This window comes from Octopus bimaculoides, chromosome 7 (assembly GCF_046866305.1).
Source record: "Octopus bimaculoides isolate indiv1 chromosome 7, ASM4686630v1, whole genome shotgun sequence".
Taxonomy (NCBI): domain Eukaryota; kingdom Metazoa; phylum Mollusca; class Cephalopoda; order Octopoda; family Octopodidae; genus Octopus; species Octopus bimaculoides.
In genome coordinates, this window is record NC_142934.1 from 74,398,765 (window position 1) to 74,424,131 (window position 25,367).

A 25,367-nucleotide genomic window follows, 5' to 3' on the forward strand; every position below is an offset into this window, starting at 1 on the left:
GTTCCGTGTGTCACTGTGGTTCGTCTGAGTTCATTGTTTCATTGTTGTTGTTCTGAAGGACTGGGGTAGTAAAATGTCATTTATATATATGGCGGACATGATTCTTGTTTATTCATAACGAACATTGGGTGAGTGCGTTCTTTGTATGTAATTGAATAATAAATGTAATAATTAAATTGTACAACTCGTTGTGTTATCTCTGCGAGTCTTCCGAGGGAAATACAACATATACAATCCTTGCTTTCATTTATGTGCATTCGTCATTTTCTTTCTTTGTATTATTGACGCATAATTCAAATCTGATTCCATAAACCTTTGAAAAATTACGGACTGTTTGGCAACTTTGAATTAAAGCAGCATTTACCCAAAAGCAGTCTACGCTTTCGGTAGTAAGTAGAAAATATAGGAGAGAACTATTATAATTGAATTACAGTTACTATATCCGCGCATTCATATTCTATAGGTACTCTATGGAATCACTACTCAATAAAATGCCACACTCTAAACTGTTACATAATCAATATCTCAGGTTATAACAACAGCTCACGCAGATCATACAACTGGTACAATATATAGTCGTCACTCATTGATATAAGAACCTGCACATAAAACACTTTGCCCTATTACCGTTCAACACCAAACTGAAACGCCTAACACTAATCACACAACACATTCTACTCGATATAACGACGACGACGACGACAACAACAACACCACCACCAACAACAATAATAATCTTTTCTACTATAGGAACAAGGCCTAAAATTTGTGGAGAGGAGGATTGTCGACCACATCGACACCAGTGTTTCACTGGTACTTATTTTATCGACCCCGAAAGGATGAAAGGCAGAGTCGACCTCGACGGAGGTCGACTTTGCCTTTCATTCTTTTGGGGTCGATAAATTAAGTACCAGTGAAAATACTGGGGTCAGTTAATGATAATAATGATAATAATAATGATAATAATTTATGACATTCTTCAGCTTTATTCACAACCTTGATAACAATAACAACAACAACAACAACAACAACAACAACAACAATAATAATAATAATAATAATAATAATGATAATAATAATATCAATATATTATAAATTAACTACCAACAAAAATAATTGGTAAGCTAACTCAAAAAATCATCACCAAATTAGCAGAAAAAAACGACAGTGAAGGTATGCAGACTCTTCAAGAATCGATCCTTTTGGTTATATTAATAATAATAAAGGAGTTACGACGCCAAAACGTATAAATTCAAATGAACATATGTTCATTTGAATTTATACGTTTTGGCGTCGTAACTCCTTTATTATTATTGATAATAATAATAATAACAATAATAAAACACCACGACAAACGAATATCATTCTATGAAATGGTTGCAATTTCCATACTGACTTTTGAGAGAGAGTAAGTTTTACATCTGCCCATTCGAACTATGACCCACGTTATCAGACAGAATAATGTTGATGCTAATAAGGTTGATCCAGCCATGAAAAAGGTGGCGTCGTATTCTCCAGTTACATCCCGTAAATAACCTGCAAAATAGGTAATATATATATTTATATATATATATATATATATATATATATATATATATATATATATATATATATATATATATATATATATATATATATATATATATATATATATATATATATATATATATATATATATATATATAGGTAGGTAGAGTATTTATTGTAACAAATAATAAAACATTAGAATAACGAGTAGAAAATTGACTATAAGATATTGTACACATTAAAAGTAATCAAATTTGTATAATATTTGAGAAGTAATAAATATAATGTTCTTATTATCTTGTTATTTTGGCATTGTGATAATGTTGGACTAGGCACCACTTCAGTGCAATGCAATATCTGATATGGTACAGTGTGCTATAATGTTGTGGAATACAATATAGGGTACTACAGTGTAATTCTCTACGGTATAGTTCAGTATAGTATTTGGGGTGATTCTCTCTCTCTCTCTTTCTCACTCAAACACACACGCGCACGCGCACACACACACACACACACACACACACACACACACACACACACACACACACACACACACACACACACACGCACGCACGCACGCATACCCACACAAGTATAGATACATATATACACACACGTATACATACACACATAAACGTATACGTACACACATACACACGAGGGTGAGTCAAAAAGTAATACCATTGTGTTTAGGACAGGTATAATTACCAACACAGGAACATGTATCATACATCAAAATGAAGCTGGTCCTCTGTGGATTACATCACTACTTCTCAACATAGTCACCGTTTTTCTCAATAGCAATGTTCGACCTTCGAATAAGAGCATGTATCTCTGCCCTGTAAAATTCTGTTGACTGTTGTTTGAGCCACTTCTTCACTACAGTTTTCACTTCTTCGTCATAGAATAATGTTTGTCTCTCAAACCTTCTTTCGTGGCGCCGAAGAGATGATAGTCTAAAGGCGCTAAATCTGGTGAGTATGGAAGTAGTGAAGAAGTGGCTCAAAGAACAGTCAACAGAATTTTATGGGGCAGGGATCCATGCTCTCATTCGAAGGTGGAACATTGTTATTGAGAGAAACGGTGACTGTGTTGAGAAGTAGGGATGTGACCCACAGAGGACCAGCTTTATTTTGATGTATGATACATGTTCCTGTGTTGGTAATTATACCTGACCTAAACAAAATGGCATTACTTTTTGACTTACCCTCGTACATACATACATTGGGTTGGATAATGTGAGAGTGTGCATATTAGTGTGTTATGTGTCTCGTTTCCACCGTATCTCATTATTGTCGACACCACAAAGGACAGCGGTGTGTTTAAGGAGTCAAGACTACGAAAACCTCTAGACAGCTGATGAATTTTTCGTTTGTTCTGTTTGTGCCAAATTACTACACACACACACACACACACACACACACACTCACACACACACGCACACGCACACACGCACACGCACACACACACACACACGCACGCACACACACACACACACACACACACACACACACACACACACACACACACACACACACACACACACACACACACACAGATCGTGCCCTTTAATGCAGGCTGCGTGTTCCGTGTTCCGTGTTCCCAAGGAAAGAATTCAACGTGCTAGTGTATATTGTCTCTTGTAGATATGAAATTCTACTTCATTAAAGATCTTAACTTTCTTGGAGAAGCTTAGATACCCACTCCCGAATCCAGCCTCAGCCAAATATTTTATTATATTATTAACAAGACAGTCATATCACTTGAATATGAAACATATATATTGGAAAGTCAAAGCAGTCAGTTAATTCACCTCCTATAGGTCCGGCAATTAGGATAGGAAATCCTCTGAACATACACATGAATCCAACGGAACTATTCAACCGACTATAACCGACAATTTCTATCAATACCAAGGGTGTCAAAGCGGCATCCGCAGCTGGAATGATAAAAAAAAGTTTCATTCAATTGGTATCAGGACTATTTTGGAAATCAAGAAATAAATCTCGCAAAGGAATTTCATTAATAACAGAAAAAAACCTTAGAAAATCATTTCCCTCCCTAAACGATGCAATTTCAAATGATAGCATAAAGAAGGCAGTTTTCGTAACGTGCAAGACAAAACGCACTGAAATATTGAGTTGTTTTCTTTTTATTAGCTTCGATTTAGATTTTCCTAGCTACGTAATGCTTGAAATAAAAGATGGGCTGTTATGGCTAGAATGCTCAGTCAGTTGTTACTAAAGGCTATGAGTAAAAACCAATAACAATTAGTTGCCTTTCATTATATCCTTGATTAAATAAGTTAGGAGACGAAGAAAAACCTTAGGGACTAACGAAATTTGTGATGGACTATAAAAGGCATGCAGTTGTCGGTGGATACTTATTACTGACGAAGCTCAAAGTGATAGAAATACGTATTTAGCAATACCACCACCGCTGTTGGAATATTTTCATCTGCTACTGATATATTTATATTAATTTGTTTTGCAAGATTCCTGATGTGAAATCGTGTGTTGAAACAGATATTGCTGTATTTCGAGACGGTCATTTTTCTTTTGCCAAATGAACACACACACTATATATTTTTTCTTCACTCATTTATAATTGTTCTTATTTTCTTATTTTAACTCATGTCCATTGTCCAGAAGATTTTCGTCATACATCTGTGACCTCTTCAGCGACATTTTTCGTTTTCGTGTGTTCTTGCTCCACTTACGTCATTCTGTTCTTCTGGAAGAACAGAATGAAGTAAGAAGAGCAAGAACACACATGGAAACGAAAAGTGTCACTGAAGAGGTCACAGATGTGTGACGAAAAATTTCCGGACAATGGACATGAGTTAAAATAATAAAATAAGACGTGATAAACGAATGAAGAAAAAATTTATAGTGCGTGTGTCTATTTGGCAAAAAAAAAAAAAAAAATTGACCATCTCAAAATACAACAATGATATATTTCTGTTTTCCTTTAACACTATTTCTCGATAAGAGATGCTTTCTAGAGACAAATACCGCAGTTTATCAGGCTTTCAACGATGTATCTGCTTTAATTATGATAAACAGACCGATAAATATAGAAATAAAAAATAAAATGCCTTAAATATTGTGATGTTGTTTAGTTCTAGGTCGGCCCCAATGGAACAGAACTACGATCAAAGGTGATCCTGTCAGGACAGTCCCATCTTTCTATGAGTAGCTAATATGTCCATTCATTTTTCCAGGCGGTATGATATGGTTTGAAGCAGAATTAGTTGCTTTTTCTAGCCACTCGAGCGACCACATACAAGCACCCTTGATTACTTATATGCGTGCCTCTATGTGTTTGTTATTGTTGTTGTTGCGTTGGTGTGTGTGTGTGTGTGTGTGTGTGTGTGTGTGTGTGTGTGTGTGTGTGTGTGTGTGTGTGTGTGTGTGTGTGTGTGTTGTGAGAAGAGGTAAGGTCTAAGGTTCAGAGCAAGGCTCTTCATTCAATAAACAAGAATATATAGGAAGGTTGTGAATAAAGTTGAAGAATGTCATAAATCTTTCAACGTTTTCCAACTTTAATCACAGCTTCCTAGCTTCCATCACTTTCCCCAAATTATTTAAAGAAAATTCTTTTTATTTTTTTCTTTCTTCGAAGTAATCACCAGTTGAGTGCCAAGGTAGATTTAATCAAGTCTATACTTATGGTATGAATTTGTAACCGTCTGCCAGTAAAAACTGAATAAAGAAATAATAAAAAAAGAAAATGATAAGACTTAAAACCCATTTAAAGAAACCAGTGGGATTTGGTGAGAAGCTATAAGGACTTCGTCCTTTGATGATGCATGCAGGGCCAGTCAACCTGATATTGATGATCACTATTCTGAGAATGGAATCCTGTCCTCTGAGTAGGTCAGTGATATATTTGCCCGTTGAACAGTCTAGCCACTATATAGCATCTATCATAACTCGATGTGCCCGGTTATTTTAAAGTTAGATCTCTTGAAGATACATATTATCTAGTGCAAAATTTTTAAACCGTGTGTGTGTGCTTGTGGGGAAGGAACGTGTATGTGTGCATATGTGCATATGCATGTGGGCATGCATATGCAGAGGTGTGTGGCATTTAGAGTGATTTTACGGACTCGAGATGTATATTTCAAAGAATAGAGGGAAATCAGGTGTTGTAACGTAAATGATTTATTAATAATGTAAGAGAAGTGAAACAACTGAGTGTTGGAAATTAAACTGCGCCTTAGATTCAACATTCTCTATAATGATTGCAATTGTATAATATTAAAGCAGTTGTATACTGTCAACTCAATGTGACAGCCCCAATAAGGGAATCATACTGCTAATATTTAGCCCTAGGAAGCTGGATCGCTTCAGGGCTAAATAGCAGCAGTATGATTCCCTTATTGGGACTGTCACATTGAGTTGACAGTATACAACTGCTTTATCGTAACATTGCTGCTTAAGTCTCTCTGTGAGATTTATAATTAGATCATTTCTAATTTGTATATTAGTTTTGTTTTCCGGCTGGGCTAAGGGAAGTAACTAGTATATAAGTTGCTAATGTTGCTTAACGACAGGTCAACTCTGATCAAGTATACCTATGATTAAAGCTTTCCATCCTTGACTATCCAATTCTATTTTCTGACAATGTATCCATGATTACAATATTCAATGTGTTCTTCTTTTCTAATAGGGGAATTTGATTGCAAGCAGCTACTAGCAGAGCAAGATTTAAAACTAGTTCTTTTTCTCTTCAAATATATATATATATATATATATATAAATTTCAGTAATAGGACGAATTCTTTTACAAGAATTTATCAAGTAGCTAGCGTGAAAAAAACCTCATAAGGGAAAAAATCCATCATTTATTCCCGAAATATATATTTATATTTATATAAGGGCATTACTATATAAGCTACCGGCATGCAGTTTTCAAGGGAGAAAACTCTACTTGCTACATCAGTGAGTTGATTTGATGAGAGGAATGAAAAAAATCCTGCATTTTGAGCTGTTAGCTTTCTTTGAAAAGAGAAAATACAGAAGCTTTATTGCCTTAGGAATAAAGAACCAAAGATGTGATGCGGAGAACTTGATGTAAAGTGAGAGAGCGCAAGCGAACGAGGAAGAGAGAGAGAGAGAAAGAGAGAGAGAGAGAGAGAGAGAGAGAGAGAGAGAGAGAGAGAGAGAGAGAGAGAGAGAGAGAGAGAGAGAGAGCGATAGACAGATAAAGTCAATGAGAGAGGTTGTGAGTGGTATGGAAGAATGCTGTGGGTTGTACAAGAGGTGATTTGGGTAATGGGGGAGGAGCTGTGAGAAGATCCAGGTAAGTTGAAATTGGGAAGGGAAATGAGATACAAAAATAGAAAAGAAGAGTTCAGGTAGTCGATGAACAAAAACACGTAGATACGCTTTTAGAGCTGCAAAATGTATCAAAGTGAGAATGAGGAGGGTAGAGAATGAGATGGCAGAAAACTGAGATAAGTAAGAAGTGGTAAGAACTAGAGAATATATAATCGTAAATTTTTACTGAATAGTGTAAAAAAATACTGGCTATCTTATTTTAAAACAAAAATGAGCTTGCTTTCCAACTATGTGGTTCTGAATTCAGTCCCACTGCGCGGAACTTTGAGTTGATTTGGTAGATGAAAACTGAGAGAAGCCTGTTCATATCTAACTATTTCTCTATGGAGAGATAGTTAGAATTGCCCTTCTTGTGTGTCTGCTGCGTAGGTTACATATATTATATCATAACTTGATATCTTGTGGAATGAGATTTTTGTTAATAGACCGCTTATACCGAATGAAGTGTTAAGTACTTATAATATGCAAATCAGTAGTTCCAGTTGTATCAAACTGCTGGATTTGCTGTGTTTATAAATAGATTGGCTGCGTGTTTCTCTAGGATTGGTCGAATTGAGGTAGACTCTTTGATGAGAACCCAATAAGGTTCGAAAAGTTGATTAAGGCTGTTCATTTGTCCTGTTTTAATGTCTACTGTGTCGGTTACATAGTAAACATGTGTGTGTGTTTGTATGTCTCCATAACGGTTCAAGCTTAAAAATTTTTTCGACTAAACTCTTCAATGGTCGAAATCCAGCTTTCGAAACTTGAGCAGCTATGAGTACGTCCACAAGATCAGAAAAAAAAAAAAGAAATAAAAGAGAAACACATACCATAAACGAAGCCTACTATAGCAGCATAGATAGCCAGGCTGTGGTAAGTGGTGAAAAGAAAGACGAAAAAAGATACTATTCCTCCAATACCACAGATGCCTGCAAGTAGGAGAACTGGACTGAGGATTGGAAAACGGTAGACAACGAAACCACACAACATTCTGGACACTGTGTTTGTGATGCCAGTTATTGAAAGTAAGAAAGCAGCCCGCTCACTCTCAATGTTGAGCTCTTGAGCGACATCAGGTATGTACATATAAGGAAGTATACAACCTGAAAAAGAAATACAAGAGACATTGTAAAGATACATGAACTTATCTATCTATACTTAATGCAAGTTAACAAAAAATAATTGAGGAAAAGAAAAAACATTGTTGGTAATGGACTAATTACTTTTATCATTTCGGCAACTATGGGAGAGAACTCCAGACTTATTAAACTTCAGATAAATATAGCTTTTCTCATACTCGCCGAAATAGCGTTGAGAGAACCTTGATCTATTAGTCCTCAAATCTTAATGAAAGCGTAAAGGTACCTTCTTGATATAAGGCGTATCTTGGAGATAGATCTGACGGATTCCATCTCTCTTAAGAACAAACCAAAGCCGATTTCTGCGGGCAGAAATGGAGACAGATTGGCAAACAGAAAAGGAATAATTGACTCCTGTACATGATATGTAGATTATTCATCAACCCTGAAAGGATGAAGGACAAAGCTAACCTCGATAGAACTCAAGTGTAAAGTGCTGGAACGTATAACACATGGCAATCTACTCAATATTCAGCCAATTAGCCGCCTTAGTGATGAGAAAACCAACTAAATAAATGTACAGAAATGTAGTTTTGCAGGTGTAGAGAAATAGAGATGTTCAGAGAATAAAATGTTCTTAGATGTCATCCGAAAAACAATAATAGTAAAGTTAATGTTCAAAGGATATAGTATCAAAAGCCTAACTAACTAGATCCAAATTGTCTATCAGTATGTCTGTATGTAAGGGTGACGTTGTTCGGACTACCATCAATTATTTCATGGGCAATAATCTTGCTGACATTATAGTCAACAAGTTTGAACTATAAATCTTCCAAAGCTATTTCAAACGCCTTTTCTTTTATTTATTTAACTCCCGTATTAGTGGAGTAAAACTAAAATGAAAGTTATCTTTAATTTTGATAATTTATTTTAATTGAACTTGGAATATTTTTTTATGAATAAATAATCATATGTGGTACTCTCTGGTTGTGACTGTTAATACAAAGGAGATAACTGTCCCTTCACAACACGAGACAGGATGAGAAATTTGAATTCGAAATTAAGGAATACGAATGAAAAGATGCACAGGGTTAATAGATTTAATTTTTTTATGTATAACGACGTTCATAGAATTTCTAGTCGGTGGTAATCCTGTATAGCACTACTTCATTCTTATCAGAAATTTTCAGCATGGTTTAACCTGTAACTTATTAATTAGATATATTTTGAAGGGAGACATTTTATTAAAATTAAAACTGAAATGAAATATAGATTCTTTTAAATAAATAGTTGAGCAGACAGAATCGTTAAAGCGTCGGAAAAATACCATGTAGCATTTCTGCTGACACTATATGATCTGGTTTCATTTATGTAACAAGTAGTTATTGAAATGTTTATATTTATATGATACCTCAGAGTTGCAAGAGTACGTTATTTCGAACGTTTCCAGCATTTAGCAATCACTTTCAGGGATGTACAGAAAACATCATTAAAAATTTCGGGGCAAGCAAATATGCACAAGTGTGTGTGTGTGTGTGTGTGTGTGTGTGTGTGTGTGTGTGTGTGTGTGTGTGATCTATTTTAAAACGGGGGCCACATTTTTCATTAATGTTTTACGTAGTGTTTTTGGTACGGAAAGACTTTCAAACTTCGTATACTTATCTATTTTGTGTTATAGAACAGAAAAATATTTTTGTATTCGAATTTATTTCATGTAAAAAATTGTCTTATTTCGATAATTTCAACCAATCACTGACAAGTATTCAGTTGTTTACATTTACTCCTTTGGCTGATTAAGCGATGTAAAGCGTATTTAATCTCCATACCTTCGTTTTATTTGCTTTTTTCATTTTAAATTTGCTTTAACCCTAACCCTAACCCTAACCCTAACCCTAGGTTAGGGTTAGGGTTAGGGTTAGGGTTAATTGTTTCAGAATCGTTTGTTTATGTAGTCGGCACTTAATGTATATCGGCTGAATGGACGTCAGTGATTGGTTGAAATTACAGAAATACAACTTTAACATGGAATAACTTATGGATTTCTTTTTTTTTTAAAGAAGACTAAGAGAAAAAGATGTTTTATATGACACATTCTACCAGTGTTCCAAGTTTCAAAGTGTTTCGTTAATGAAAAATGTGGCCCCCGTTTTAAAAAAGATCCTATGTGTGTGTGTGTGTGTGTGTGTGTGTGTGTGTGTGTGTGTGTGTGTGTGTGACTGTGTCGGGGGAATACGTTAATTGTCTTGCCTTTCTTTAGGCCCTCAACTTTGAATCGCCCAAGGGTTTTAGTAACTTTGGATGCATCTTCAACAGCGAAAAAATACATAATGCATACATACATATATGCATGCGTGTATGTATGTATGTATGTATGTATGTATGTATGTATGTATGTATGTATGTATGTATGTATGCATGTATGCACGCACGTATGCATATGTGTGTGCATATATCTATGTATATTCGCATTGTGGTATTGTGTGGTCTATGATGGATGGATAGTTATCCTAATATTCGTAGGCTCAGAAAGGCATATGTGATTGATGCGATTATTATTCGCGCTGGAAGTGTAAAAGGAAAAGCAACACGGACAAGGAAGTAATTCCAGTGGAGAACAGTTCTGATAAGAAGGACTTGAAGAAATGGGAGAGAGAGAAAGGGAGAGAGAAAAGGAGAGAGAAAGAAAAGGAGAGAGAGAGAGAGAGAGAGAGAAAAGGAGAGAGAGAGAGAGAGAGAAAAGGAGGGAGAGAGAGAGAGAGAAAAGGAGAGAGAGAGAGAGAGGGGGGACGTGTGTGTGTGTGTGTGACTGACAATAGAGTAAGAGAGGAAGAGAAAGAGAGAGAGAGAGAGAAAGAGAGAGAGTGTGATGAAGAGAAAAAGACATAGAGAGCATTTGTATGACTGTGGAGTGTTACATATGAAGTGTGCTTTTCGGAACAGAACAGGGGATACTCAATAAAGAAATTTCAAAAGTCAAGAATCTAGACGGCTTTAAACAGCTAATACACTTGCTGATGCAATTATATAACTTTTCGAGTAGCCAAACAACGTTAATGACCAATAAAGAAACATGAGTATCATATAGATTGTTGTACGTAAATTATATTACGAAAAAGAAAAACCAACGCCAATAAAACAGAGATGACTGTTAGCTAAGATAACGTGCACGCTCACATATACACCGTGGTTCTAACTAAGGATGAGTATTTATTGGTGATAAAATATTTTTTAGCGCTACTTATGGTTTTACAATTGTTAACTAAACACTCCAATAACACGTTTCAACTCACCATCATTTACTATCAAACCAATTAATTCAGACCACTCCACATACATACATAACACTGGGGCGTATATCAGCCAACTTTGTGTGGTTCTGTTCATGTATCAAGATTGTTACTTAATACGATATATTGACATGCATCGCATCCAAGAGTTGAATATATATATATATATATATATATATATATATATATATATATATGTGTGTGTGTGTGTGTGTGTGTGTGTGTGTGTGTGTGTGTGTGTGTGTGTGTGTACACACTATAAAATAAATCTAATGAATGCTGAACTTCGATTATTAAAACCTCTAATGTCCCCTTTAATCATAAAGTAATTACTGAGTTATGCATCTTATTTTAATAAAATCAGTCTCTTCTTGCAGTGAGGTTTCTCCAGTTTAATTATAAGACATAAGCAAGGCTCCTCGACTTTTGAGACTGTTTTTTTTTTTTCGGGAAGGCCGTTATAAATGTTTTAGATTACTGCAATTTTAGTATGCTATTACAATATATCAAAGAAGTTTATATGCCAACTAGTTTTATTATTCCAGATTAAAAGAGAATGATATAACAGCATTTTGAACACACCCTATTGCTTGTTACGGTTGAATAGTTTGCAAAATGCAGTCGGGATGCGAAAGTATTTGGAAGCTCACTATGCAATAAAGTTTTGTGTTAAACTGAGCAAAAACGTTACAGAAACTTATAAAATGCTCCAGGATAATTATGAATTAACTTGAGCACTTTTGTTTTCACTGGCACAAAAGGTTCAAAGGTCGGTAGAGAGGATTGAAAAACGATGAGAGGCGTGTGAGAGACAGGGACGTCAGAACATCAGGACTGGGTGAGAAAATTCGCAATTCTCTGGATGAAGACCGTCGTGTGTCAATAAAGACAATAAGCATGCAGTTTGGTGTTTGGTGTGGCAACTGCACACGCAATTATTCATGCGCAAAGTTTATTCCCAGGGTTGGTGACAGTAGGGAGATGGTCGGTCTCGTTACCTCTCATCCAAGAGTACTTGAATCTCTGGTGATCTGTGTCGAAAGCTGGATCTACTGTTATGACCCAAAGACCAACACACAAAACACCCAATGAAAGCATCTTGGCTCCCTAAATCCAAGAAGGCCAAGCAAAGCAAGTCCACCAGGAAACTTATGATGATCCCCTAGTTCAGCAGCAAAGGCATTATCTCCATCCACTAGTTTCTGCTTGGCCAGAAGGTAAGCAGAGTTGGCCCTCTCGCTTAGCTAGCAAGGCGGCGTCATTTGAAGGCTAAACGATTCAAAGCGCATTGTGACTAGCAATGTGTAACAACATCTGATAATATGGTCGGTCTCGGGATCATGTGATAAATGTTTATGTTCATGAAATGGATTTCCCATGTTGTATCAAAACAATTCTAACTAGAGAATTAAAGATAATACCATAAATTTCAGTCTTTGATTTAATGTAGTCATACGCTACCACTAATCTACCTGATCCATATATAGGTAATTCTATTGCTTAAAGATAAACCATTTAGAGATATACAGTTGATAGCCGGTAGTTGCAGAAGTGCTTCTTGAAACGGGTCGGATTTTATATTATATAGATAATGTGGTGCAAAAGTAGGTATACAGTTATGAAAAAAAAGAAAACACGTGCAATACTCATTTATTTTTATAAAAACAAAAATTAAAAGTTACGATAAAAGTATTATTATGATTAATGACACTGAAAATATCAAAAATTAGGCTAATTTAATGTGCTAATAATTTTAATGAATTAAGTACTACAACATTGATGTGATACTTACTGTATATCTACTTTTTGAACCCGCTGTACGTGTGTGTGTGTGTGTGTGTGTGTGTGTGTGTGTGTGTGTGTGTGTGCATTTACTTATCTTCACAAAGTTAACGTTGACAATGACTTCCACGTTTCGGCTTTGCCTGTTGTCGTTATCGAGTTTGGATGTCGGCATCTAAACCGAAACTTCGAAATCACTGTTAACAGTTTCCTTGTACAAATAAATAAATATGGGACACTACTAGAAAATAATGAGTGATCTGTAGTGGATCTTGCATGCATGAAGTGGATTCGATCTCCACCGTAGCCAAATTTAGAATAACACTGCAACAGAACTTTTCCCACGGTGGAACAATGGTTTTTCTCTGACAGCAGTTTTACATTTTCCAGATGCCTTTAGCTAGGCCGAAATAATGTCTTCACCACTTGACCCTTTCTAACCTCTTCTACTCCACCAAAAGCTAGAATAGAGATAACAAGACCACCAACTAAATCTATTGTTCTCAATGATATGTCTATCCTTTTAGATAGTTATAAAAGCAAGAAAACCCCAAGCAAAAATCAATTAGTCACCAATTGGTGACGACTCAACGAGTTCAGTCACATGGTGACGACTCAATGAAAACGAAGTCTGGCTGACCAGCTAGAACCTTGACCAGAGGGAGAAATGAAGTTTACTGCCAGCAACTGTGAGACAACGTCCCACACCCTACGACTCTCACTAGCTCTAATTCTGTTCTCTTACAATATCATTTCATCTTTCTCTGTAATTACTATTAAACAATGAAGAGGACACAAGCACAAACTTTACTTCGCATGCTTTTGGATCTCTCATAACCTGCCCGTCGAGGCAAGGTGTTGTGATGTAACGGTAAATAAATATTTCCTTAAAACTTCATGCATTGTTCAGCTTTCCCATCTTGCAACATGCAATTATAACAAATTTTTATCGGCACAACTGCTGATGCCGACAAATCAATATTGTTTACAAATCAATTTCCTTCGTTACAACTGATGACCCTCGACATCAACTAAAAACTTTATCGTTACAGATCCCTCAATTCAATATTCATCTGATATTATATGGAGCTTTACATAAAAACTATGTGATGTAAAGGATCCTTCCCTACAACACAGTCTGGCTCATAACACCACACTCTCATCGATATATTTATATATATAAGGTAAAGAAAAATTTGGTAGATAGATAGATAGATAGATAGATAAATAGATAAGAGAGAGAGAGAGAGAGAGAGAGAGAGAGAGAGAGAGAGAGAGAGAGAGAGAGAGAGAGAGAGAGAGATGGACAATAGTTGGTGCTTACCAATAGTTGCAAGAATAAAAACCATACAAATTGTATTGTAAGCAGGCATTTTAAATAATGTTATGTCCAACCGTTTCATAAATAACTTTCTCTTGGATATTTTTTCTTTATCTTCATTTGACTTCGGAAGAGGATGAAGTGTCAAACCAGATAGAATTCCTAAGATCATAAGCGCTGCTTCTATCAGAGAAACAGTTCGCCATGATATTACATTGAGCAAAGCTCCAGTAATGGCTGAGATTAAGAAGATTCCTATACCGGAACCGGAAGATGCAATACCAATGGCAAGGGCTCTACGTCTTTCAAAGTACTGTCCAACCACAACGACACTGCTCACGTACATCAAAGAAAAACCAGTTCCTGTATGAAGATTCAAATAAAAACAGACACAGGTGAGATAGAACGTATGACTGGTTTGTCCAAATGTAACATCGGTGTTGTTGAATAGAATTGAAACAGAAATAACAACGAAAGCAACAACAGTGTCGTCGTCGTCATCATCATCATCATCGTTGTCGTCGTCACCGCCATCGTCGTCGTCGCCGCAACCGTCGTCGTCATCTTTACTATCGTCGTCGTTATCATCATCAATATCATCATTAACAAGAGTAACAATAAAAACGGCAACAACAATAACAACAATAACCAACGAGAGAGTTTCTATCCTCGACCTGCTAGAAATAGCATCCCGATTGCCCTCAAATACTATCCTACCGTCTTTTTAAAAAATACATTGAGAATTTGTATTCCTAGACACAGTATGACTAACTACAATAACAACAACAAAAATAAACTACAGTAACAACAGCAACAACAACCACAAGAAGTGGCAAAGCCGTTAGAGTGCCGGATAGAATGTCATGTGGTATTTATCCCGACACTCAAGGCTCTGATTTCATCTCACAAGCAAATTAACTTTGCCTTCCATCCTTTCGGAATTGATATACAGAAACCCACCCGCTCAAGATCGGGGATTGGCGGAAGTGTAAGATAGTCAAGCTGATACCTTTTTGGTAATTGTTCCGACTCTTTGTGTTCTGATTTCAAATCCCACCATAGCCTATTCGGTCTGTCCAAGGCATTTTCATAAGTTTGTCCTAAATGTCCGTGCTTTAAATATATATACTTTGAGTTAGCCCTTTGTTCTATACGTTCTCCGTAATATTGAGTAATATAAAGCTTTCCTTTCATAAATTCCAAGTTACTCTTGTGGTTGGAAAAAAAATTGGAAATGTTTATCATATGCGATGCACGGACTCTAGGGAAATATGTCCCGTGTGTCAGATTGGATACACAGGACAGGCAACTAGTTAATCCATCGCCCTATTTAACACCACCACCTAATATCCTGGGTGACATTAACAGAGTTCACTCGGTTGCAAGGATTAAAGCCATGTCCCTGGTCTGAGAGTAGCTTTCTTTCTCCCTGCCATCTTTCCACCCATTAGCCTTGGAGACCCTGTTCAGGGTCATGAGCACTCCCTTCCCTCCTGATTAAAAGATATAATTATAGTAACAGAGTGAAGGCGTGTGGCGAAGTGGTTAAGGTGTTGCATTCACGATCTTTCGATCATGGTTTCAATTCCCGAACCGGACGGTGCGTTGTATTTTTGAGGTAAACACTTCTTTTCACGTTGCTTCAGACCGTTCTGATATAAATGAGTGGATGAGTAACTCTGCGACAGACTGGCGTCTATTTCAGGAGGAATGTGATCTTGGTCACTCATACACCATGGAGACCAGACAACTGGTTCTATGAATCCTAGGACACAAGGCAGTACTTACTTTTTATAACACCAGAACCTACGAAGGCCAGGGGCACAACTGCTTCCTCCAGAACAAGTAAAAAAATGAATAAAAATTTAAAAAACTGGGGAAAAAGCAATGAAATGTATAAAAAAGAAATTCATTCTGGCTATATAATAGTCTCAATTTCTGGCACAAGGCCAACAATTTTTAGTGGAGTTGGGAGTAAATAGATTACATTAACCCAGGAGGTTATGTTACATACCTGCTAAGAAACCGTAAGTGACTATAGCAACGTCGATGTTGGGTGAGAAGCTTGCGGCGACAAAGGCAACACCTGACAGGATGCTACCCGAGATGACGACGACTCGATGACCATACGAATCAGCAAGAACACTGGCCACAGGACCTGTTTGTAGAAACAAAGGGTTATTACTGTTAGTATTTTCACCTCGCTGAAAATTGGGTCTTTGGACCCTAGGTATCACATAATATCGGTTTCAAATTTTAGCACAAGGCCAGCAAATTTGAAGTTGGGGTAAGTCGATTACATCGACTCCAGTACTCAACTGGTACTTATTTTATCGACTCAAAAAGGATGAAAGGCAAAGTAGACCTCGGCGGAACTTAAATTCAGAGCGTAAAGGGCGAAATGTAGTTAAACATTTTGCCCAACGCGGTAACGATTCTGCCAGCTCGCCGCCTTACAAGTGTCACATATAATGTAAATCAAGTGTATTAATCTCCCAACTTTTTCAGGGATCTTTCTTTCATTTGCAGTTAGCGCCTCAGAACTACGTGTAGTGGTGGTGATGGCGGGGGGAGAGGTAAAGAACAGGATTACTGTTTCTTTGTTAGAGTATGTTAACCACCCAATTATAATTAAAAAAAACTTTACATTCATTCTGGCTATATAATGGTAGCGGAGTTGGGAGTAAATAGATTACATTAACCCTTCTGTTCAACTGGAACTTATTTTATCGAACCCGAAATGAGGAAAAGCAAAGTCGACTTCGGCGAAACTTGAACCCAGAATATAAAGAGCCAGAAAAAATGCTGCTAAGCAATTTGTCCGACTCGTTAAGGATTCTACCTGCTCTTCGCCTTATGTTGTTTATATAATAAAAAGAGATTTGCAGTTACGATTTCCGGTCAAGAATCCTTATCAACTGTGACGTTGATGAGTTCACGTGATTTGTCAACCAGTTGTAAACAAAATTAGTAATTTTTCAGTCAATAGCGCGAGGGAGATTTTGGATACAAAAATTAATTAAATCTACTGTGAGTTGTTTTACATAATTTTCCTCGCTTGTTTATTACAAACAGTTGTTACAAGTACTTGAGAGGACACGCACACCTTAGTTGCATCTGCATATGGGTACAAGGATGGTTGTGTGATCAGGAGGTTCACTACTCAGCTACGTAGTTTCGAGTTGGATTCTACTGCGCAGTACCTTGGGCAAGTATCTCTTATCATAGCTTCTGCTCGGTCAAAGACCTGTGAATGACATTTGAAATTTGGCGGACGAAAACTGCATGGGAACTTGTTGGTTGATATATTTAATGCGTCATTCATTTTAACCACACCACCTGGCTCCTTCAAATTTTTAGGGGACAACACTCCATTCAAAGCCTTCAGGCTAGAGCTCCCGTAATAGGATAGATTCTTTCCTTCCTCCTGCCTGTCTTAGAGATTCTACAAAAAAGTCATAACTGTTGTCGTTCCCCTACTCTGACTAACATGTTAAAGAAAGTAGATTTATTTAGTTTGGTGTGTATTGTGATTAGAAGAGAACCTAAAGATCTACAGTATTGTTCTGCATTAACTTAAGTGTTTGTAACCTAGCCACTAATTATTTCGTTACCGTGGGATTAAATATATTTTGGTATATAGAATTAATTCACATGCTGTGTGGTATATTATTTATTGTTGCTGTGGTCGTTTCGTCCCTGTTCAGAGCTGATCCAGTAAACCTATAACCGAATGCATTTAAGTTATGAAAACCCCATCATTTTTTTTTTTTTACCCAATGTGTCTTTTCTTTGTAAGATGATAGCGTATGATTTGAAGGAGATTTGGTTGCTATATCTAGCAGGTCAACGAACTATGGAGACACCCATTCGCTGGCTCGATATTGAAATTTTCTCTTTAAGTGGGCAAAAGACCTTTTTATTGGCTCGGCGGAGAAGCTCCCTTGTAAAAGTCGAAGTTAAATTGTTACTAAGTTAAATTGTAACCGTGTCGATAGAATGAGGTTAACAAAACCGAGGATCCCTTGTTTCATATCCTGACGTTAGCACTATATTGAGTCCGCAGCCAAGACCCTTAACTCTGAGTGACTGAGTTCATCTAGTTGTAAGTGCAGTAGAATAGTATAGTTCACTGTCGAAAGCAACAATTGCACTATGGTATCGACGTTGTGGTTCCTTACCTCGCAATATCGTGCTCAAAATCCTACCCTATGCAAAGCTACCTTAATCTCCAAGAGGAGATTCATCTCTCACCTCCTTGAAGCTACAGAAAACAAAAGCAGAGTAGGAATATCTATGGGTCCATACTACTATGTAAAGATTTGACTTTTAAGTGAATAGAATCACGGCTTTATTATTCACAGAACTAAGACACTCTTCTACAGAATTGTTTTTTTCTCTACTGCTCTCTGGATTGGTTAATCAGAAGTTAAGAACACTCTCCTTGTTAAACTTTACTGTGCTCATTTTATTCTTATATGTGCGTGGGGTTAACGTACTAAGCTTTGCAATATGTAAAAATAAGTTGAATATCAGTTTCTATTAATGTTTTGTTAACAGTAAAGTGGAATTAAAATACTTTGTTATAAATTTGCATGTTGAATAACATATAATGACTCATTCTTTTCATTTCTAATTTTGGGTCGACAGTCATTATAGAACCAGCTAGATATTATAGGTTGCCTCTACACTAAAACGGTTCAAGCCAATGCTCTCACCACCGCAGTAGTAACTCACACATGTCAAGAGGTCGCCCATCGCACTGGCATAAGCTATTATTCACTCACCTTGGATCGACAACCGTGTGGTTATTACCTGACATTGACATTTAGTCGTCTATCGAACTAGTCACTACTCTTTCATCAGCACTCGTCCGGTGGCGTGTTAATAGTATAAAGGACAGTCACAATTGTCGCGTTTTTGATAAATTTGCTGTAGCGGAGTCGATAACAACAGTAATAACTGTAGCAGCAATAGCTGCAACAACAAGAGCAGCAACAACAGCAGCAGCAGCAGCCGCCGCTGCAACATTGGGGTCTTACCAGTTAAGAGGCTGAAAGCGTTGATCAAAGCACTAATAAGAGAAGCTTTTGTACTTTCTGATTTGAAGTCATCTCTGATTGTTGGATAAATGGTGCCGACTGAGAAAGCAATACCATCCGTGAGAAGAATTAACACCATAGAAGCAATCATCACTACCCATCCCCAGCCACCATCTGGGGGACTAAATTCATCGTTGTTCTCTGCTGGTGGTTTATCAGGTTTCTTTTCGGACGATTTTTCATTAAGTCTGTCTTCTTTTTCTGTGCCATTCAGATTGATTGTGGAAACAGTCTGGAATTAATAACCACGACAACAACATCAGCAATGGTAACAATAATCGGATCATAAATAAATAGTGTATAATACTTGTATATTTTGAATTCACATGTCATTGCTTTTAAGATATGCATTTATCTAAAACAAACTCATGTAATACGTGGAATCCCTGTTGGCAATTATTGTAAGGATCATAATCACTACTGGATAAGTCTTAAGTTATGGTGGAATGAGAAGTTTGAATTTTAAATCAAAAGTAATGAAGTTGCACAGCATATACATATTTTGTTTTACTCATTACAAAGATCCAAAATATACTTTAGTCTCACCTAACATTTTGATCTTATGTTGAAATCCAGTAAAACAATTAGATTATCAGAGCATTTCTTCGAGAATAATTGAAAAGTGGGCAAGAATATTTGCATCCTTTTGTCTGAGATGATTCCGACTTTAGCTTCCAAAATAGTATCCCATATACTGATGTTTCGGCGTAAAAAAACCTTATCAAAGTAATGAACTTTGACATTTGGGCAAGTGACTAATGTCAGCATCAACATACATTGTCTTTTACACTTCAGTAGGTACCATATTCATAAGGTGCATTTATATATACATGTGGTGGGGGAAGTCTCTTGGCTACTGGTAGAACAATTGTCGTGCTGATGACGCCTATTAAAGCAGAAATACGTCTATACGTTTGTCCTCTTATCTCCAGACAATAAACCTGACCTTTTCCCTGATGGTATGTCTGTAGAGAATTTTGATTCTTGGGATTATCTCCTCTTCTCAAGTGGAGCAAGTCATAATTGCCATTTAATAATCATGTTACATCCTCTAGAGACGGAGAAGATTTTAATATATTAGTGACTTACGTTGTATGGTATTTGATATACCTGTGTTTGTGTATGTTGTTCAAATACATATCATTAGCCACTCTTGTTCCCACCGATTATAAGGACTTATTGTGGTAATTTAGCGACTGTAACTACACTCGCGTATTACATGCGTAAGCTTTGCACACTTAAATTTTATGAAAGTAAAGTTTTGCCACTCTTGCCTGACAACGCTGCGCGATACGCACGTGTAGTTACAGTCGCTGAATTATCGTTAGAAGTCGTTACGAGCAGTGGAACCAGAAAGTGAACATTGAATAAACAAGTTTCATTCGTTGAAGTAGTGTCCTGAAAAGAGATACCAATTTAAGGCTATAGAATGTTTGGATGGTTGCGAATTAACTTTGAGGCTCGTTCAAAATTACATGGATGTCTGACGATGACGAATATTTCTTGTTTTTCTGACTGGTGTACCCACAACATAATAAGCATTAATAAAAACGGGAGATTAGTCGGACATTTAACAATTATTTCCCTTTGATACCAGCTTCTCCAGACTTCTTAGAGGCAAAGAGTGAGTGAAGAAGTGAGAACGAAACGAAACAAAATTTTAATAGACTATATTTCCACATGAAATTAGGCATACTTTTCAAAGACCCAAACGGGCCGCAGTTTGCTTATGACTGTTCTGCACAGACTTCACGATGTAGTACCAGGTAGTGACTCTCATAGCTTCTGATCTTAACTGATTGGAAATGTTATCACATAAATGTTTTTTTCTTGGTGTAAAAGATGGTTTACAGCAAATATTCTGCTCAGTACCACAGATTTGCTAGTCAGTTGCTTAACCTTAATCAGTTGAGCATGCCCATTAGTGGCTGACGATATGTGCATCTCTGATCACGAACACGAGTAGTTTAGAAGCATCGTACCCATGTGTCGAGAGAAATTGATTGGTGTTTGAATAATTCATGACTGGAAACATGGGTGTTTTGTCCATCATCGTTAAACAACTCTTATTCAATGGTATTTTGAGTGGTATGGGCGACACGACCTGAAGGAAATTCTAACTGGGCCCCACCTGCAAGGTCATGCGCTGTTTATCTTGATATGAGATCACTATGTCGCGCACATATGGTTGTGATGTATGTGCCTGGTGTGCCCTTATCTGACGAGTAGTTTTGATGGGTATACTGAGCTTCGTATATTTTACCCGTGTCACTTTGATGGCATGCACTGCTCTCTCACTCAACAGTAATAATAATCCTTTCTACTATGAGCCCAAGGCCTGATATTTTAGGGGACAGGGTAATCAATCTCATCGACCCCTGAGCTTGGCTTATTTTATCGACTCCGAAAGCATGAAAGATAGTCAACCTCATCGGAATTTGAACTCAAAACGTAAAGATGGACGAATTATCGCTAAGCATTTTGTGCGGCGTGCTAACGATTCTACCAGTTCTCTGCCTTGATGATGATGATGATGATGATGATGATGATGATGAACCCAGAAACGTAAAAAGCTGGAAAATTGTTTCGAGGCATTTTGTTCAACGCTCTAAGAATTCTGCTAATTCACTACCCTATGTAATTTTCAATTTAGGCAGAAATTCAAGTCTCAAGGAAAGGCATTTGCTGATGAAATGACTGGTACATTATTTTCTCGACGTCCGAAGTTACCTTCAGTTGGCTGTGATTATTTCACAAGTCTCCAGTCTTTCTTCAAACTTTCCGTACTTCGCATAACCGTAAGAGTAAGCAGGTTTGAGAACCTCTGCTTGAGATCATCGTATCAGGAGTCAACAAAATAACATACTCTTTACTACAAAGAGACGCAAACACTAACTTTACACCAGACACAATAGGGCAAACATTACAATAAAATAAACCGATGTTGCATACAGATTCTGCACTTGAAAAGCACAATGTTTGCTGCACCCAGCTCGGGTACATCGGGTAATGAGGTACAAACAAATGTACAAGGTATGAAATTTTGGGTTGATCTTCGATTAAATCTACTCCAGTACATCAACTGTTGTTTGTTTTATCAATCTCGAAAGGGTGGAAGGCAAACACCGACCTCAGCGGGATTTAAAATCAGAACATAAAACTGGAAAAATGCCGCTAAGCATTTTGTCTGGCGCGCTAGCCATTCTGCCAGCTCGCTGTTTTCAGGTAAAAACTAATATAAACCCTCAAAATACAATGAAGACACAAGACTAGTAAAGATTAGTCGATTAAATAACTTATGTTCTGCATCTGGGCGCAGGAGTGTCTGTGTGGTAAGAAGCTTGTTTCCCAGCCACATGGTTCCGGGTTCAGTCAGTGGCACCTTGGGCGAGTGTTTTAGTCGAAGAAATCGCCTCCGGAACTTATTCTTTGTAAGCCTAGTACTTATTTTATCGGTCTCTTTTGCCGAACCGTTATGTTACGGGGATATAAACACACCAGCGTCGGTTGTCAAGCAATGGTGGGGGGACAAACACAGACACAGATAGATGCATATATATATATATATATATATATATATATATATATATATATATATATATATATATATATATATATATATAAAATAGTGTAAATAATATATATATATATACATATATACATACGTATATGTACATACATATATACGTACATACACATGCATATGTGGGCACAGGACGTCACAGAACGTACACAACATGAAATACGAAATACGAATACATGGAATATGAACTTTTTTTGCGATCAACGAAAGAAACAAATGGAAAACAAGACAAGCAACACAAAGAACGACCTTTCATCAGTTGTCGGCTGTTTTTCTAATCCGTATTTCGAGCAATTCACGGTAAGATACGCCTTCGATAAAACAGTTGCTCCCGCAAAGCAAATTAAGGATCTTTTTTAAAACGGGGGCCACATTTTTCATTAATGTTTTACGTAGTGTTTTTGGTACGGAAAGACTTTCAAACTTCGTATACTTATCTATTTTGTGTTATAGAACAGAAAAATATTTTTGTATTCGAATTTATTTCATGTAAAAAATTGTCTTATTTCGATAATTTCAACCAATCACTGACAAGTATTCAGTTGTTTACATTTACTCCTTTGGCTGATTAAGCCATAGCTTCGTTTTATTTGCTTTTTTCATTTTAAATTTGCTTTTTCATTTTCTTTTTTTTTTCTTCGTTTTATTTGCTTTTTCCTTTTTAAATTTGCTGTTTTACCCTAACCCTAACCCTAACCCTAACCCTAACCCTATCACCGATAGAATTGTTTCAGAATCGTTTGTTTATGTAGTCGGCACTTAATGTATATCGGCTGAATGGACGTCAGTGATTGGTCGAAATTACAGAAATACGACAACTTTAACATGGAATAACTTAAGGATTTCTTTTTTTTTTAAGAAGACTAAGAGAAAAAGATGTTTTATATGACACATTCTACCAGTGTTCCAAGTTTCAAAGTGTTTCGTTAATGAAAAATGTGGCCCCCGTTTTAAAAAAGATCCCAAATTAAATAAAATTTGGAATTTTGCGGAGGGTGAAAATTGGTGACAAAAACAGGACGGCGAAAACAAACAGGAAGGGCTGCTGAGCCTAAACGAGGTGAGGTGGCGAACGCGGAGGAGTAAGCTTGGACAACAGACAGACAAGAATGCCTCTGATCGCTCCAGCTGAGTCAGGTTATTATATTATTATATGATTGAAAGCCACGCATCCATTTCCAAGTAAGTTTTATCTATCTATCTATCTATGTGTGTGTGTACGACGGGCTTCTTTCAGTTTCCGTCTACTAAATCCACTCACAAGGCTTTGGTCGGCTCGAAGCTAGAGTAGAAGAAGACACTTGCCCAAAGTGCCACGTAGTAGGATTGAACCCGAAACCATGTGCCTGCACTTTATATATATAATATATATTAATACACCATTATAACATGTCACGATACAAACATACGCATGCTTGCGTACATACACATAAAAAAATAATAAAATACAAAAACTAATACAAAAAATGAAACAAAACTTCAACGAAAATAGACAAATGAATAGATAGATAGATAGATAGAAAGATAGATAGATAGATAGATAGACAGAGAAACAAGTGTACAAACCTGTTGGCTGGCCGGTGTAGAAGACGAGGAATGGTTAGCTAGATCCTGTTTGAGTCCTTCTGTACTTGTAGACATGTTCTTAGTGTTATAAATATTTTTGTGAGAACCTGGGTGGTTGGGTAGCAGCAACAGTATTGTAGAGGTGACGTCGAAAAAGTTCCCTTAAATACAACAGCAACATGTAGATTGCTGTGTGTTTGTAGTTGATGTGAGTTTATGAATGACATCCGTTGCGACATCGACACATACACACACACACACACACATACATACATACATTCATACATTCATACATACATACATGCATATATATATATATATATATATATATATATATATATATATATATATATATATATATATACCTATTACCGATATGTATATATATATATATATGTCCTGTACCCAGATATGCACCTATACATACAGGTGGATGTCGGTATGCACATACCTGTACGTATATATGCATATACTCATTTACTGTTTGTTGTTATATATATATATATATATATATATATATATATATATATATATATATATATATACATACACACACATACACACATACACACACACACGGACACACACACACGCATACGTGAAATAGATACAAATTACAAACATAAATGCATCTTCTCTCTCAGGTTGTCTAGCCTTCACTTACGCGCACAGGTTCAATCACACACACACACACACGCTCTCTCTCTCTCTCTCTCCCTACCTCCTTCTGTCTCTCACTCTTTTTCCCCTCTCACTTCCTCTCTCTCTCACTTCCTCTCTCCTCTTTCTCTTT

General features: G+C 36.7%; 1 protein-coding gene across 2 annotated transcripts; it reads right to left on the minus strand.

Annotated features, from left to right (window-relative positions):
• Positions 1-1,351: 1,351 nt before the first annotated feature.
• LOC128248353 (monocarboxylate transporter 12-B-like) lies at positions 1,352-24,812 on the minus strand. Of its 2 annotated transcripts, none has more exons than XM_089354560.1 (7): positions 24,575-24,812; positions 19,366-19,657; positions 16,338-16,481; positions 14,327-14,686; positions 7,685-7,957; positions 3,341-3,466; positions 1,352-1,536 (listed from the first exon to the last, which is right to left on the minus strand). In XM_089354560.1, exons 1-7 carry the CDS (start codon positions 24,647-24,649, stop codon positions 1,367-1,369), a joined length of 1,440 nt encoding a protein of 479 aa, XP_089210686.1. In that variant the 5' UTR covers positions 24,650-24,812; the 3' UTR covers positions 1,352-1,366. The 2 variants fall into 2 exon arrangements, with proteins under 2 accessions (XP_089210686.1, XP_089210685.1); XM_089354559.1 differs by lacking the exon at positions 24,575-24,812 and adding an exon at positions 20,515-20,805.
• Positions 24,813-25,367: the final 555 nt, after the last annotated feature.